This window comes from Pseudopipra pipra, chromosome 7 (assembly GCF_036250125.1).
Source record: "Pseudopipra pipra isolate bDixPip1 chromosome 7, bDixPip1.hap1, whole genome shotgun sequence".
In the NCBI taxonomy this organism is placed as follows: domain Eukaryota; kingdom Metazoa; phylum Chordata; class Aves; order Passeriformes; family Pipridae; genus Pseudopipra; species Pseudopipra pipra.
Window position 1 is genome coordinate 12,647,804 of NC_087555.1, and position 17,326 is coordinate 12,665,129.

Below are 17,326 nucleotides of genomic sequence, written 5' to 3' on the forward strand. Positions count from 1 at the left end.
ATTAATTAGTAAGAGTGGCTGAAGAACCTCTTCCACCTGTGGCCCAGTAGCAGTCAGAGTCTCTAAGGTGCTCAGCCCACACTTTTTTTAATTGTGTTTTGCAATGGTGCAAGGTATTTCATAGAATCATACAATGGCATGGGTTGGAAGGGACCTTAAAGATCATCTAGTTCCAGCAACCCTGCCGTGAGCAGGGACATCTTTTAATTAGAACAGGTTGATCAGAACTCCATCCAACCTGGCTTTGAACACTTTCAGGGATGGGGCATCCACAACTTCTCTGAGCAACCTATTCCAGTGCCTCACCACCCTCACAGTGAAGAATTTTGTCCTAATATCTATTCTAAACCAACTTTCTTTAAGTTTGAATCCATTCCCTCTTGTCCTGTCACTCCAGGCTCTTGTACATGGTTCTTTTCCATCTTACCTTTTGTCTCTCTTCAGGTACTGAAAGGCTGCATTTAGGTCACCCCGAAGCCTTCCCTTTTCCAGTCTGAACAATCCCAATTTTCTTAGCCTTTCCTCATAGGAGAGATGCTCTATCCCTCTAATCATCTTGATGGCCTACTCCGGACTCGCTGCAACAGGTCAGTGTCCTTCCTTGCTGAGGACCCCAGAGCTGGACACAGAGGGGCAGAATCCCCTCCCGTGACCTGCTGCCCACTCTGCTTTTGATGCAGCTCAGGACATACTTGGCTTTCTGGGCTTTAAGTGCACATTGCTGGCTCATGTCCAGCCTCTGATCCACCAGAACCCCTAAGTGCTTCTCTGCAGGACTCTGGATCTGTTCATCCCCCAGCCTGTATCCCAACCCAGGTGTGGCACCTTGCACTTGGTCTTAAACCACATGAGAATCCTATGGGCCCACTTCCCAGTTTTGTCAGTGCTTGCTGTGTGTTCTCCAAGAACCTTTCTGCATGGGATGTTTGAAGGCAGGGATACCTTCTTTGAGGAAGGAGTGCTTCTGTGCTCTGAAGATGCAGTCTTTTAACCTGTTTTCTTTACCTGTTCAGCTCCTGTGCAGGTTTTACAAGGTAGCCATGCTATTTCTTCCCTCTGTATTTACAAGAGAGGCTGCCATAAAGTTTGCTGCTACTGTGAGCTGAGCTGAAAAGAGAAACACAAAAGCAAGAAAGTAGGTTTTGCAGATATGTATATCTGTGACTAGTAATTGTTCTCCAGAATAGACCAAAAAATGTATTTTGAAGTTGGCTAAAACCTGCTGTGGTGGTTGAAGGGGTCATAGTCACTGCAGCCTGTGGAGACATCCCTTTCCAGGGCTTTAATCCAAATTAAATGAATGCTATGAGATACTGAGAGCGGCTTCAGCCAGTCCTGTCAGTCCTCACTGCAGTAAAGGACTTCCCTCTGGAGCCTGCAGAGGTCTCCCAGTCCTCCAAGGCTGTCCCAGTTGCTGCATAGATTAACTCTTCACTTTTTTTCCCTTATCTTCATAGTATATCTGTTATTATGAGCTTATCTGTTCCTGCTGCTTGCTTTTTTGTAGAATCATAGAGTCATTTAGAGTGGAAGAGACCTCTAAGATCATCGAGTCCAAGGTATGATCTTGTACTCAGAGTTTGTGCAGGGGATATTATGAGAGGCTTGGGCCCCTCTTCATACAGCTCTTTTACGTATTACATACTTTTCTAGTGTGTTTGTGTAGAGGTAAGACATCTAAATCTGCATTCATGAGCAGTGCATCACTGATTCACAGGTTGGGGACTGGGGGTGATCCTTGAGTTCTGAGGGGTCATTTTACAGTGCTGCAACTCTGGCAACCACACAAGACTTTATGAAGCTTTGTTTGTTTGCCAGATATCCTCACCTTCAAGCAGAAGTGGTGACTGGTACTCGCTCTGTTCCTGTGACATCAACTCACACAGTATTTAGTGACAGATATGAGTGTGATGAGTAGGTTTGTGGTGCTGGGTCACAGAGCAGCAGACAGTCACAGAGCAGCAGCCACTGTTGTTGTCCCGCTCAGGGAGGAGCTGCAAAGACAGCTGACTGGAAAGGGGAGAGTGGCAAGTTCAGGAGCTGCTGCACAGGTGGAGACAGCCAGAGATCCTGAGTGATGTGAAATACCAGAGGTGTGACATACAACCTTAATGCTTCCCCTCCCATGATGGCTGGGTAAAGCCTAGCTCCTAACCCATCTGCCAGGGAAGTTTCTGAAGCCTAATTTTTTTCGTGATTTTGCAAAACACCCCTGTAGCACTGTCCTTTGTCTGCGGTAGGTAAGAAGCTACATAGCCAGGGCAGAAAAATAGGCCATTAATTGTCACTGGGATGGCAGAACATTATAGGACTGTGGTGTTGTGCAGAAGATAATGGTGCTGCCATCTGAGAGGCAGATGTGCAGAAATAACACTTCTGCACCTTCCCCTCTGGAGAGCAGTAAGCCTCAAACCACTTGGAAATAATCCCAGAAGTATCAAGCCTGTTGGAGAACTGGTGTTCCCCCCTCACCCCGTGGCCAATTTATTTTCAGCATTAAAAGGTAGTCAAGAAAGGGTAGCTGTACTGCAGAGATTTGGGACCTTTCAAGACTTAAAGAGGCAAAAATGTTGTTTAAAATAGAATGCGAGTTGGATGCCCTTCACTGCAGGGGTCCATAAGTGCCATAAGTTCTGTGCATCCAGCAAGAGACAGTCCCTTCTCCCAGGAGATTACAGCTTAAATACACCACACAGTAAGGATAAGGAGTGTGAGCAGGGACAAAGATAGGTGAGTGCTTCGCCCAAGATCAAATGGGAGTGTAATTTAGATCACCTGACTTCAGCTCATCTGCTGGATGGTATTTCCTTACTAACCTCCCTGGATAAATTGAGGTGGGCATCACTTCACAGAATCACAGAATATGCTGAGTTGGAAGGGACCCACAAGGATCATCGAGCCCAGCTCTTAGCTCTGCACAGGACTGTCCCCAAGAGTCACACCATGAGCCTGAGAGCACTGTCCAAACGCTTCTTTAACTCTGTCAGGTTTGGTGCTGTGACCACTTCCCGGGGAGCCTGTTCCAGTGCCCAACCACCCTCTGGGTGAAGAACCTTTTTCTAATATCGGATCTAAGCCTCCTCTGACACAACTTCAGACCATTCCCTTGGGTCCTGTTTCTGGTCACCACAGAGAAGAGATCAGTGCCTGCCCCTCCTCTTCCCCTCACAAGGAAGTTGTAACTGCAGTGAGGTCTCCCCTCCATCTCCTCTTCTCCAGGTTGAGCAGACCAAGTGCCCTCAGCCTCTCCTCATCCAGCTTCCCCTCAAGGCCCTTGTTGCTCTCCTTTGGATGCTCTCTAAGAGCTTAACTGCAGGCTCACTCCTGATTACTCCTTGGACTTGAGCACCCTCTAAGCTGGAAGGGCCATGGGGGCTGACAGAGAGCAGTAGCAGCTGGGCTGGGCAGCTGCCTTGAGTGGAGGGAAATGTGACCTATTCCACTCCCTTGCCTGGGAGGCTGTAGAAGTGTGCAGTGATGGAGAGGGGAGTGTGGTGGGAGGCAATGGGAGAGGTTCTCCTACAGTGGATAAATTCATAGTGCAGGAGGATTACAGTAAACAGCACTGATGAGTTAGGTGGTGAAGCTGTTCTGGTTGGAAGGTTTATTCTTCATGGAGATTTTTGCTTGGGAGTTACAACACTCCATAAAGCTAACGAACGGAGTTTTCATCTCCTGGGGCAGTGCTGATTGCTTCCAGTGATGATGTGATGACTTTCATAACTGAATTTTCAGGTTAGTTGCTATAATTCCCTTAGTGGTGTCAGCTGACTTTCCTAATGTGAACTGACCCTGTTTTTGTAGCTTTGACAGTCACTTTATCCTATCCTCCTTTTTAAAGCTGACTTGAGCGATTTATAAAAAAATCAGCAAACCCATCTTCATTTTATGTTCTCACTTCTTTTGCAAGTGCTGCTGTTTCATATATCTTCTAGCTGATAGTAGGTAACCATCTCTTTCAACTCATTATATTTCTATCTCTGCCAGAGTTGAGTCCTTTCTGGATTGGTCTTGCACTTTGACTGAATCCAGCCTCCTTCTCCACTGCCCCACTGGTGTGTCAGTATGCACAGGGTGCTGGTGGTCTCCTCAGCAAGCACTATACAAGTGTTCAACTTACTGCTGAGGAGCAAAAAGGGTTGGATGGAGTGGTGGGGCAGCAGAGATCCTGTAGACTTCATCAGAGTTTCTCTTATGTTTGTCATACAATGCCACACCTAAAGGGCAAGACGTAAAGAGTATTTTGTTTGGGTTCTTTATCCACCTGTTTAAGGAATTTATCCAGTGAGAAGCTTATTTTTGGTGAACAGCTAAACCAACCTCTCTGACAATACATAAATATAAAATTAAGAGTTTTTGCAAGATCAACATTTTCAAAGCAGGTTTTGCTTTCTTTAAGCCTAGGGAAGATGAAAAAGAGTGAATGGCCTTCTGGTGGGGAGTGATGCTGTTACTTTATATAGATTAATGCAAACCACTACCTAGTTATAAGTCCCACTTCTGTAGTAGTCCCCTGAAAAGAGGTGTCATTGAGAGAAGATGCCAGATTTGGTTCCAGAACAGCCATCTGCCGGAAATCTGTGGCTAAATGTCAATGCCATTATTTCAGGACCAAGTGGAATCATATAAACCTACCTGAAAGATACATATCTGCAGAGCCAGGTGGGAAAATAGGTGGGAAGAAAAGACTGTTTTTTAAGTAGGAAAATAGTGGACATTGCGGATCTGAGTCATACTGGCTGAGGCACAGTTTGTTCCTGATCTAGCAAACCCCAGCAAACAGGGGACTAGCCCAACCCAATTTGAGAACATTCTAGGTCCCCAAGGTGTCTGCTAAGTTCTGTGAAAATCAGAGGGGGGGACTATTGACAAAAACTCTGTAACTTATGCCCATCACTCACTAAGCATTAGAGAATTCAGAGAGGAGTGCCACCTCAAGAGACAAACTCCCCAGAGACTAGGTATCTCTGCTTCTGCTCTTTTCCAAGTTACTTCATCTGTCATCAGAAATGCTTTGGTGGTGGGAAACAGGACAAGTTTTCCTGCCATGCCAACAGAGATGCAAGTGCAGTCAGTTGTTCAGGAGCACATATCTTCTGGACTTGCTGAGACAACATTTGGGCTCCCTCTCCAGTGGTGCTGGTTGCACCAGCTGCCCCGAGTGTGGAGAGGGGCAGGCGTGTGCTAGGTGTGGGGTTCCTAGCCAGGAGTAGTGGGCAGTTCCCAGGGGGGAAGAGAGATGCTGAGGAAATTACTGGTCTGTCCCCAGCTGCCAAGTCTCTCTTTGTTTTCCTCTGCCTTCTTCCCCCTCTTCCCTTGAAATTATAACTCCAAATGGCTCAGGCATGGCCATTTTCTGTGATTATTTGCCTTTTTTCACTCTTCTTCAATTTACTCTCCTTCTCTCTGTAAGGAGGAAAAGAGATGTAGTTTCTGTTTGGAAGGTGGATGGAGAAATGGTACCATTTGCTCTCTGAATGGAAAGGTATTATCTGGCACACTGCAAGTCAGGGAGATAAAGGTGTGTGTATATGTGTGGCATATGGATTCAACGTGTCTCTGCCAGCATCTATTGCCCTGACCTAAACAATGTGAGGCATTTGAATGTTAATCAAGTTGGCTGCTGGTTCTGTCCCAGTTAGAGCAAGAGCCATTGGAGCCAATTCATGGGAGCTTGAGGGGAAGGAGTGGGGTGAAGGAGAGAGAGGGGGGGTGCTTCTGTGAAAGGCAGGGAGAGATAGCCTTTCTCTAACTCAACAAAAGACAAGCAAACCTGTGTGCAGATGAAGGAGGGGTGGCTGGGGGAAGGTTACGAGTTGTCTTATTATGGAGAAGCTTGAACTGTCATCTGTACTTGATGGAAGCGAGAGAGATTGCAGTTGGAGCTGCAGAAGCGCTGCCTCTCTGATTGGATTAATAGAAAGGGAAGATGACTCTAGAATGGCTGCCCATTATCTGCACTACAAAGGGATTAGTGTGGGTTTCAGAGAAATTAATGGCTTTTGAGTTAGCGCAGAAATACTAATGAATGTCAGGGCCAGAGATGTACAGTGAACAAAATTGGTTCTCTTTTAGTTTGTGCATGTGCATGTGTATCTATCCATTTGGGCTATCAAAGTGTGCTTTTTCACTACCATTTTGAGTTATGGATTAGGCTTTCAGTTTTCATATTTAGCTGAAATACTCTCACGTAGTTTATTGGTTTGCAAGGTATAGTTATACTCACCCTTTTAGACCTAGTGCCAAAGTAGCAATTTTTTAAATTGTTGTTGTGGTTTTAGCCACATCTGCAGGAAATCTTTGTAGATGGAGTGCTTTGAGCATGGTGTTAAAAGCAGGCTCCATTCTGAGTATATGGGTGAGTGGGGAAGCTGAGGCTGAGCTGGCAAGGCAAAACCTAAGTGCATCCTTTTAGTTTGTATGGGTGGGAAGTAGCATCCTTCTTCCTTTTTTTAACCCACATGAGGTTTGCATACTCACATCAAGTATATCAAACAATTAATTTTCATATATGTTCAATAAATTTAACTGAAACTTGTGTACTTAATCCTTATAAATGCTTAAAGTTGGTTTTCATTGAAGAGCTACAAAAAGCTTTTACACTGTTGCTGTTCTGAATCCTCCTTCTGCCCATGGACAAAACTCACAATCAGCTATAGCATTTCATTCAGCCACGGGTGGGAGTATCTCCTTAGTATAAGTTCTGCTTTCTCACCAGTTGGTATCAGAAACCCCTGGACAGTAACTAGGTCCCTCAATACTCATAGTCCCTGACTCTGCTTGTGCCCTGGAGAGTAAACAGACACACCCATTAGCCAGCAGTGGTGAGAGCAGCTTGGCCAGCAATCTTGGCCATAACACCTGGGAAGTCCAGTACAGATGGGGGTGTGGTAGTTTCTATGTAGTCTTGTTTTTGGCTCTTTGTTTCCAAGCTTCATCAGGTCTAGATGCTTCTGTTCTCATGGCTGTGTGTTGAGGACTTCCTTGGTGTACTCTGAGGTTATCATGTCTAAAGCTGGTTAAAGCGTAGCCTGTTAACATTAGTGTAACTGGTTAAGCTGAGATGCTGAAAATGTTTTATGCCTCCAGCTGTCTGCCCTATTCCTCTTGCAAAAGCTGTCAGCCCCAAGGCAAAAACCTCAGTGAAAGAGCTCCTGTATCTTGCAGTTTGTAATGCTGTGTGTTAAGGTCAATTGATGCTGATTTTGCTGTGATGTAATTATGCTGGGGAGTGGGTGAGGAGCTGTTTCCAGGTTGCTACCTTTCTCTTGTGTCTGGAATAGCAGTCTCCAAGGGAGATGGACAACAGGAGACAGAAACCTCTACCTGTGTCTGCTAATTCTGCCACTGTTTGTAAGTCAAGACCCATCACACTTACTGGAAAGGTGAAGTAGAACTCAGATAGGAGCAAGAATTTTTTCCTCAAACCTAGGCTGTTTTGGGGTGCCAAGTGCTATAGTTCGTATGACAGCATAACAATGAATGCCACTGAATTTGTACAGGGACCATAAAAAATTGCATAGGGCCATGTCCAGCCCAAGGTTAATATGATGTTTGCGTCTATGGTGGCTCTTCTCTCAGGCACTCAGCAATAGGACAAGGGGGCACGGGCTTAAGCTCCGCCAGGGGAAATTTAAGTTGGATATCAGGAGAAAATTCTTTACAGAGAGAGTGATCAGGCATTGGAATGGGCTGCCCAGAGAGGTGGTGGATTCACCATCCCTGGAGATTTTTAAACGCAGATTGGATGTGGCACTGAGTGCCATGATCTAATAAATGGACTGGATTTGGACCAAGGGTTGGACTCGATGATCTCGGAGGTCTTTTCCAACCCAATCGATTCTATGATTCTATGATTCTATGATTCTATGATGGTGCAAATCAGATTGGAACAAATTTTGCATGGAAACCTTTTTTTAAAACTCAGAAATGCTTTAGGTAAGTCCTTTAAATTTGTATCACTTTAGTGCCTGGAGTGACTTTGGGTATGGCTGGTTTTCTGGCGATGAAGAAAATTCCCCTCGACTTTGCCTTGGGCTGGGGTTTGTGAAAGAGTCTGCTCCAAAACACCTGAAATGTTGAGATGCTCAGGTGTATGTGTTTTAGTCTGTCTGGGCACCTTCTTACTTTTCATTTTTGGTCCTTTCTGCTGCTCCTGAGCCTGATTCTCATAAATCAGCAAAGCTCCTCAGAAGTAAACAGAGCTGTGCGAAATGTTCTGGTCCCAGGTCGTGCTGAAATGTGGTAACAAACTGCTACGTTGGACACAGTTCTCCATTCCCTGTGACCTGGGTCAGTCCGGGTGCCAGGAGTTGTACCTGGGTGCTGGCAATGGGGTTGTTCCAGGTGGTTCCAGCAGCCCCACCACAGGGCACAGCTGTGCCCATCAGCCACGGGTGGGGCCATTCTGGCTGTGTGCATCTCAGAAAGGGCAGAGGACTGCACAGCGAGGTGAGGAGCAGCTGAGGGTCAGAGGAAGAGAAGGTGCTGCAGCCCCTGGGGAGATCATTGTGGAGCAGGATCCCATGTGGGACCCCATGCTGGAGAATGTGGAGATTTCCTGAAGGAGCTGTGGCCATGGAGAACTTGTGCAGGAGCAGGTTTAATATGAAGGACTGCAGCTACCACAGCTCCTGGAGAGGACCCATGCTGGAGCAGAGGAAAGATGTGAGAAGGAGGCAGCAGCAGAGAGATGCTGACCAGATACTGCTATTCCCCTCCCCCCTGTGCTGGCTGGAACAGGTGGGGAGGCAGAGGAGGTATGTGTGAAAACATGAAGTTGAGCCTGGGAAGTAGCAGGAAGAGAGGGTGTTTTAATTTGTATGTGTTTCTCACTGTCGAAATCTATTTTATCTGGCAATAGATTACTTGATAGTATTGTCCACTTCTGGACTAGGTTCTGGGAGACTTGCAGTGTTTTGTTGCTCTGTTACTATTCTCCTGGATAATCTCAGGAAAATGGCTTTGTTTCTCTGTCCTTATGTTTCTCTGTTCCCTTTTTGTAGAGTGTTTTGGTACCTCTGGGTAAAAAAGTGCTGTATTATCTTTGGCTCAAATGTAGAGTTAGTGCTTGTGTTTGATAATTATAACCTGTTAGATGAAGGCTGAATCTGTGATCCTATCCTCGTATGTGCTTTGTATAGGTAGGAGAGGTGTATAAGCCAGAATGATGTAGCGATTTGAGACAATTAAAAAAATAATTAATGGTAATGTTCTCATTTTGTTTCTTCCAGAACACAAGCCAGTGTTCCCAAATCTCCTGAAGAAGGGATACTTAGAAGTTAGAAGAGACAATGACAGCTACTGGCAAACCTGTTACGCTGAGCTCTCCCCATACAAACTGTACCTGTATTGCTTGGACAGCAGTGGCAACCAGACTCTTCCCACCGTGTATCCACTCATGCGTTTTCAAAGGGTCACTGTTACTGGGGGCATTGAAACCAAGGTGGTGGACACTGTCCTGTCAGACAGCTCACAGCTACAGCTGAAGGCAGAGTCCTCGTGGGAGACACTGGACTGGGGACAGAAACTCTGGGAAGCAGTGCATGCTTCTGTGCCTGCTTTCACGAGACAGCAGGAGAAACTGGAGAATATGCCAAAGCCTGAAAATAACAGTGACCTTTCTCAAACCAATGGATTATTAGAGAAGCCTATGGAGCTCTTCCTGTCCATGAATTTGACTGAAAACACTAAAGAGTATCAAAATATTCTCAAATCAGGGACTCTTTACAGGTTAACTGTCCAGAATAACTGGAAGGCATTTACTTTTGTCTTGAACAGGTCTTATCTCATGGCATTCCAACCCGGTAGGCTTGATGAAGATCCTCTGCTGAGCTACAATGTCGATGTGTGCCTGTCGGTGCAGACGGATACTCAGGATGACTGTGACTCTTGCTTTCAGGTCATTTTCCCCCAAGATGTCCTGCGCCTGCGTGCAGAGACTCGTCAGAGGGCCCAGGAGTGGATGGAGGCATTGAAAGCAGCAGCCAATGCTACTAGAAGTTTAACTCAGAACCCACAGGTCACACTTAGGAACAAACCTGGAGATCGGCCCTTGGGAAGTGACCTCAGAAAGAGCAAGCGCCAGTCTGTGACCACCAGCTTCCTCAGCATCCTGACCACACTGTCTCTAGAGAGAGGGCTCACAGTTCAGAGCTTCAAGTGTGCAGGTAAGCAACCAGGCTGCAGCATCTGCACCTACTCCCCTTCTGCAGGAAAAGAAAATCATTTGAAAGAGCATTTATATGTTCTAGCAGCACACAGCTGTTCTCTGCCTCTCACTGTGGCCATAGTTAGCCTTTCTTTGCTCTCTGTAAAATGTGGATCAAAACCTATGGGATATTCAGAGGTTCATCTGCTTTTGATGACTAATGCTGAAAAGTTAGATGCTGTGCATAAAGCACTACATGGGCCAGGGCTGCCTTACAGGGTGGCTGAGCTGTTTTCTTGATTCAGGACACTGTAAAGGTGGTCCAGAATCACTGTAAATTTGTCATCTGACTCTAGTCCTAGGCAAGATCATGATTTTATGCAGTTTGGGAATGAAGTGAAAATAGAGAGGACCTGTGTGAATGCAACTCATTGTCATTTTACTTTAGCAAGAGCACCCGTGTGGAGCAAATTTGGGCACCTTATGCCTAAACTATAGTCTTTGACTCGCTTTAGTTACACTCCCTTCAAAATTGTTCGCTCTATTAGAAACAGCTCTTTTGGAGGGTTTTTCTCTTGTGATATGGGAGCTGTGAGGGTCCTGCCTCCCCACTCTGCTCTGAGGTGGGGGTCTCCTGTGGCTCTGGAACCACACATGACTCTGGGGATGTCTGGGTGAGCCCAGGACCTGCTGGCTGAGCTCCAAACGTACTGGACTGCCCTCAGAACTGGCTGTGGGTGCAGCTGGGTTCATCCCTCTGGTAGTCCCCAGCAGGTCACGTTCCTGCTCATCTCTCTACAGTGCATGGCACCCACCTGGCAGCCAGAGCATCCTGAAGGTTGACCTCAGTCTCATTGCAGTTATTGATTTGGTCACAGTAGTTGGGCTTCTGCCTGAATTCAGGTCTGTTCTTGGCCACATTTGTATGACTTTATGTCAGTTTTTTTTAGGCATATTCATGTGCCAAACTACTGCTGAAACTGAAGGTGCCTGAGTCCTGTGCTAACTCTTGATTACCTGAACACTCCTGGGCAATGGTCATGTCTTAACTTTAAGGATAGTTGTGAGAGTGAAAACTGCAGGGAGACTCTGGGAATGACTCGAATAAGTATCCCCGAGATGGGTCCAGCCCAGTGTGTTACCCAAGAGACAGCTTTGTGAAACCCAAGAAGACAGCAGAATTAACTGCCTCATTTTAAGGTAGTGTCCCAGGTGACAGTAAACAGTATATTCCTTTCTCTTAATTTCTTTTAATTCAAAGCTCAGTAGAGGAAAATTTTTTAAATTTTGCTTCATTCTCTGACAGAGGTCCAGGAGAGTTTCAAGTGAACATTTTTGCACCGTTCCCGGCGTGGGCTGCTGTTTAACCCAAGGGGCCTGCTGGTGGTAATTACAGCTTGCAGGCACCGAGACCAGTTTTCCCCAGGGCTGCTGGGAGGGGTAAGCTTGGATAAAGATGAGGAGGGGGAGGAAGAAAAGTTTTGCTGTGAATTCTTCAGCCATTTAGTGCAAATTCCTGTAATTACCGTCTTTGTGTCCTGTCCCAATGGCACATAATACAGCAGAAGCCTTTCCTAATTGAGACCTTACAGGAGGTACAAATCCCTCCTTTGTTCAGCCTGACAAATTAGTGCCAGAAAGTGGCAAGGTCCGAGTGGGAATCAAAGGCAAGCAACACAAAGATGGAACTTAAGGCTACAGTAATAACCCTCTCTAGTCCTGCAGGGGTGGGAGGGAAGGAAAAGTAATGACCAATGAAAAATGAAGGGGTTTTTTGTTATAAATTCCCTTGACATGACAGCACCTCTGGGCTGCTTTATTTATTTAGGAAAAGTGATTAAATAGTAATACAACAGGGCAGACCATTGTCTCTCGAGCTACCCCCCTTCCTACAGACCCCTGCTGCCTTGGCTAATTGATTGACAATGAACCTCTGATAAAGAAGGTTGCTAGAAGGACCTGATGGGGACAGGCTTTTTTTAATTTATTTTTTCTTTGCAGTCTTTGTGGGGTTCCCCTCCCTGTTGGTTTTTTTTTTCTGTTTGAAATGCTCTCTGCATCCCCCTTTCCTTTTCTCCCTCAGTAAAAGCTTTTCAAGGAATTGCTCCCAGACAAACAGCTGACAAGCAGGTAGGGAAGAATGTGAATGTCTGTGCCTCGCTATTGACAAGTTTATCTTGGAGTCTGACTAGCACTTTTCAACTTGTGATATAAGCCGGGGTGGTGGTGTCAGATGTAGTCGTGGGGCAAGGGGGACAAACTGTTGATACACTGGAGTCAGAAGGGCAGCTTGAAAAAAGTGTTCTTTTGCTTGATCAGCAGATACAAAAGCTTTTCCCACATTTCTAACTCTTTGTCTTACTGCAGAGGGCAGGGCATTATTTCTCAAAAAATGAACGACTAGGCCACTGATTAACAGTGGAGAGACCGGTTTTTATAAATGCTTTTAGGTTTGCAGCCATTACTTATATTTTTGGCTTGGCACAGCAATACATTTTGGAATGTGCAGTTAACTTTTGGCATTTCAATGGCAACATCCTTTGTCCTTTGCATGTTCATATAACTGTGGGCTTGATCTTGCCCTGATGCTGGAGTACAGCAGCGTTCCTGTGGGAAGTGTTTGGGGCTCTGAGCAAGAGTAGCAGCTGAGAGCACTGATCTACTCAGGTGAGACTTTGAAGGGACCTACCCCTCATCTTCAAAGGGATGTGAAGTGAAAGTTGCTTGCAAGTCCAAACTCATAAATATCAGGTTTTATGATTTGTTCTTTGTTGTGTAGGAAATGAGAGACATGCATCATGTTAGGATGGGGGGGGGGGAATTTATTACTTTTGATATCTTTATTTCACCTGGATTAAGAGAAATCCTTGAACTGTTATCCTAAATTTGGGATCAGGAAGCTTCCATGAAAGCATGTCTTTGGCACATGCAGAATCTTGTAGAGAGCAGTAGCTGCTTGTGAGTACTTCAGTGGCTATCCTGTCTCCCTGTTAGGCCATCTGTGGGCTTCTGGGGAAAGGTAGGCATTTCTCCTGGAGGAACTCTCCTGGAGGTCTCTATTTCTTTGTCATGTGCCTTCACTTTTCCATAGATGGGGAAGACAAATGGCCTCTGCCCTTTGCTTGCTGTTTTTGCATAGCTCTTGTTCTTTAGATGTCTCTCTTGTTTCACCTTTTTTTTTTTTTCTCCCTGTCCTTTATTAAAACAAACACTTTTTCCAGAGAAGTTGGTTGTGTCTTCCAGGAACTCTTTTTACTTAGACAGCAAGTCCTAATGGATATGGGAATTTCTGCCTTCTGCAAAATGTGCTCTGCACCCTTTCATTTGTCTGTGTGGCTTTCCTTGCTCCTCTTCTGGGGTGCCTTCTGTCTTTTCCTCCCTGCTTTCTCCATGTCTCTGCAGTTGCCAAAAGGATAAATACTGCTATTAGAGCTCCACTGACTTGCCTGGCTGAGCTGAACACTAGGTGCAGAGAAGCCAAGGTTAGTAAATGGGCTACTTCCTGAGCTTGCAGCCCTGTCAAATGGAGCAGCAGGTGGAAAGCTGTTGTCTTTCAAGGAGTCGTTCTGCATCTAGTACTGTGATAATGTGTGTGGTTGGGGGACAGTCCAGTGCAACATGCTCAGCTCATGCAGCCTCTGCTCTAGCTCACGCCATTATTTTGAAACCAGCCCCCACTGCAGTAAATTTATTTTTTTTCCTTTCAATGAAAAGAAAGTATTTTCCTAGTAGCTTGCAAAGCCAGCAAGTGTGATTTAAAAAAAAAATAAAAAATAGCCAAAATAGCCAGGTGCAACATTGACTTTGTTCAACTTCTCAAAAAGCCATATAGTTGAAACTTCTCAAATACAGATAGTTGAGAAACATCCTTGAATTTAGGAAATACTTTGTGAACTGTCATCACACCCACTTATTTGTTACACGTCACTGAAATAAAAATACTAGGGGACAAATCTTAGAAAATGTATCACAATAATAAGATACCATAAGGTCCTTTGGAAGGCTGTCAGCACTGTTGTCACATTTTCAGTCCCAAATAACAGTTGTTCTCACCTGTCCAGGGCTTTTAGGATGGTGCCTTTTCTAAGTGCTGTATTTGTCTTGTGCTTGGTTTCATTTCAATTGATCTCTTTGTTCCAAGGCTTCAGCAGCTTTTTGCCTTCCCTGTATTTGAGACTCTGTAAAATCCCTTAAGAATGTGTTTTGCACTGTAAAAGTTTTATTGTTTAAGTATCTTCACTTTAGACCACAGTCTTCCAGTCTTGTATGTGACTTTCAGGCCCTGTTTCAATTAATTCAAAAGTATAACTTCCACTGCTAACAGTGGTATTTCTAAACTCATTCTTTGGTAGCCAGAACCAACTGAGCAGAAAAAAACATGCTGCTCTGGGAAAAAACCTGGAATGTGCACCGTGCATTTGCTTGGCATCAGAGCATCCATGCAGATGTGGAGCCTTGAGGGACAGAAGGAAAATGTCTGCTTGAGGGTCCACTGCTGTAGAACTAGGACATTTGTTTGTGTGTTGGCAGGGCTCCCCCCCTTCTGTCAGGTGCCAAAGCAGTGTATTATTGGCAAAACTGTAACCTGTGGATCGAATCAGGGGCAATGTAGAAGAAATTGCAGAACCAACCAGAGTGTAACTGGTGGGAATGGTTTAGCTTCTCTGTCTGGCCTTCTCCAATGTCTGTAGTCTCTGACACATACGTGTGCTGTGTAAATCTGAATGGTTCACATGCCCAAGGTAGTGCTGTGGTAGTGACGAGCGACCAAGAAGAAATTCAGCCAAAATAGCATCTGCAAAAATGCATAACCATACTTCCTGTGCAGTTGTTCCTTGTGTTACAATGAGATACAAAACCAGTTGTGTGTTCAAACAGAAACAGAGCTGCTGTTTCTAGGTATGTGAGTGCTGTATCAAATAAATGAAACTTGGCAAACCAGGTAGCTTTCAGTATAAGTAAACGAGTGACTGGTGCAGGGGTAAGTGGCCTTCAAACTATTTGTGGAGCAGAAATGAATACTGAGTTAGGTAGAGACTCTTTTTGCTAAATGACCTGGCCACAGCTGAGGATCTGATCACACAAAAGACTGGCCTGCACTTTGCTCTGTTCTCTGATCTACCTTCTCAGTATATAGAATCAAGCATGAGTGTAATCAACTGTAGGAATGGGAATACCATTATTAATTATGGTCACATTAGCTCCTTACTCCTAGCTGGCAAGCAGACTTCAAGAGCTGGCCCAGAGAGTGTGTTCAGTTCCCATTTCTGACTAAAGAGCTGGTGAATTACTGAATCCTGCCAATAAGTCATTCCATGGTAGCTCCCATTCACTTCTGTCAGACAGCACTTCAGAATCTCAGCAAGGCACCAGATACTGCAGAGAATGATCCTATAAGGGCATGGGGGAAAGAATACCAAATTAGCTTGAGGTGTATGGTATTCTTCCTCTGCTGTTGTCCTGGGAATGCAGAAAAAGGATTTGGAAGCCTGCAGCAGGAGAATGTAAACTGGTCATGTGTTAAAAGAGTCACAAACTTTAACTAAGTGTGAAGCATGTCTTCATAGCTGTTTGTAATTTCCTCAGAGCAAGTTCTCTGAGAAGAATGTAATTTTGGCCCTTCTCAGAATTTGACACTAATGGTAAAAGTAAAATCCTGGTGAAATTCAGTTGGAGAAATCCAACCAAATAAGAAGCTAGTGTCCAAATGTATAATTTTGTTGCTGCCATGTGACACACAGCTAGGATTTTTAGTCCTCATTTATTGATGAAATGTTGTTCTTGACTTATATATGTGAAGTGCAAGCTTTGACTTTTAGGTTTGTTTTTTTTTTTTTTTTTGGTGTTACATTTGCAGGCTTAACTTCTATTAGTTTTATTGGGAAGGCAGAATTTAGCTGCAGCATGCTTGTGTGCTATCTTCTAGAAAGGATAATACAGACATGCAGAATGTTGTGTATGCACACATATGTGCTATCACCTTGTTTCCAACAGTGATTTTTTTTTCTTGATTTTTCGTCTTCTTAGCAAAAGTCACAGCTCTGTGTGTTCAGCATGACTGATGTAAAGGGTGTTGTTTACTTCACCTGCCCCCAGCCGTCTAAATATTGGATGTCTACACTAATCCAATCTTTGCTGATTGGAAGAAAGCCTGGGTGCCTGGGGAACGATTAATCTCATCTGCCTTGGAGAGGTGCTCTGAGGCAGTGTGCCTGTGAGACATCTCTAGCAGGGTGGGATGGGTCACTCTGGAGTGGCCAGTCTCCCCAGGGAAGACTGGAGCCTGTACCCACCAAGCCTACGCTGGGTATGCGAAGTCAGCTGAGCTGGAATGTGTAAGACAGGAAAGACAGGGCTATGCATTGTATCTTCAAATGGCACTAATGAAGTCGGGAGGTCTGTTATTTTAGTGCTTAGTTCCGAGCTACAGCTAGTAGTCAAAGTTTCACTGACTTGGAATGGTTGGTCCATCCTTTGGAGTCAATTTTTAAAAAAAAAGTGAGTCTGGGAGTTGCAGACTAGTGAACCCTTCCTTATTTCTGGAGAAGCTGATCTGGTTTACAATTAAAGTGGGATTTGTACATTCCTAATAATATGGGGTTTATATGTTGTTTTTGTAATTATAACTTGATAGGGTCAAACCCACGTGGTTTCAACAGGGAAAAATTTCCGACTTTTATCTGTTCAGGTTTTGTTGTCTTTTAAAGTTTGTAAGAAGCTCACAAAAAAAATATAGGCAAGTGGAGTAAAGTGTCAGACATGGCTTGGAGGTTTATAAGTTTTTAGTTATTTCTTTAGAAATAAAATTGCTTTAGAAAGAAAGTAATGGTGGAAAAAGGACAAAGGGTAATGAAAATTCAAACATGGGTAGACGTGAGGGAGAACTTAGCTGGATTGTTAGTGTGTCTTCCTTGGGAATCTGAGTTTTCCCATGGTGGGGTGAATTGGAATAGATGCACAGAAACACAAGGCAAGCAACAGAAATAATTCTCACCTTCTGTTTGTGCTGAGCAAATAGAGCAATGTTGTATGTCTGATCTAACACTGAAAATTTGTTGCTGTGCTCCTTCTGCTTAGTTTGCTTTATGCCTTTATCAAGCTGAAAGCCTTTTGAAGTCTGTGGGTCATTTTCTTTTCTTCATATTGTATGTTGTTTCTAAATGAATTAGCTTCTAA

The 17,326-nt window shown here is 44.6% G+C and overlaps 1 protein-coding gene across 5 annotated transcripts in view; it reads left to right on the plus strand.

Moving 5' to 3' along the window:
* Positions 1–17,326, plus strand: part of PLEKHM3 (pleckstrin homology domain containing M3) — a 145,902-nt gene that overhangs the window by 28,691 nt on the left and 99,885 nt on the right. For all 5 annotated transcript variants that reach the window (XR_010431869.1, XM_064660561.1, XM_064660559.1 and 2 more), the window contains one exon: positions 9,234–10,169. Coding sequence is in view for 4 of the 5 variants with exons in the window: in XM_064660561.1 (XP_064516631.1) it covers positions 9,234–10,169 (936 nt within the window). In the remaining variant the exon portion in view is untranslated. The remainder of the gene's footprint in view (positions 1–9,233; positions 10,170–17,326) is intronic.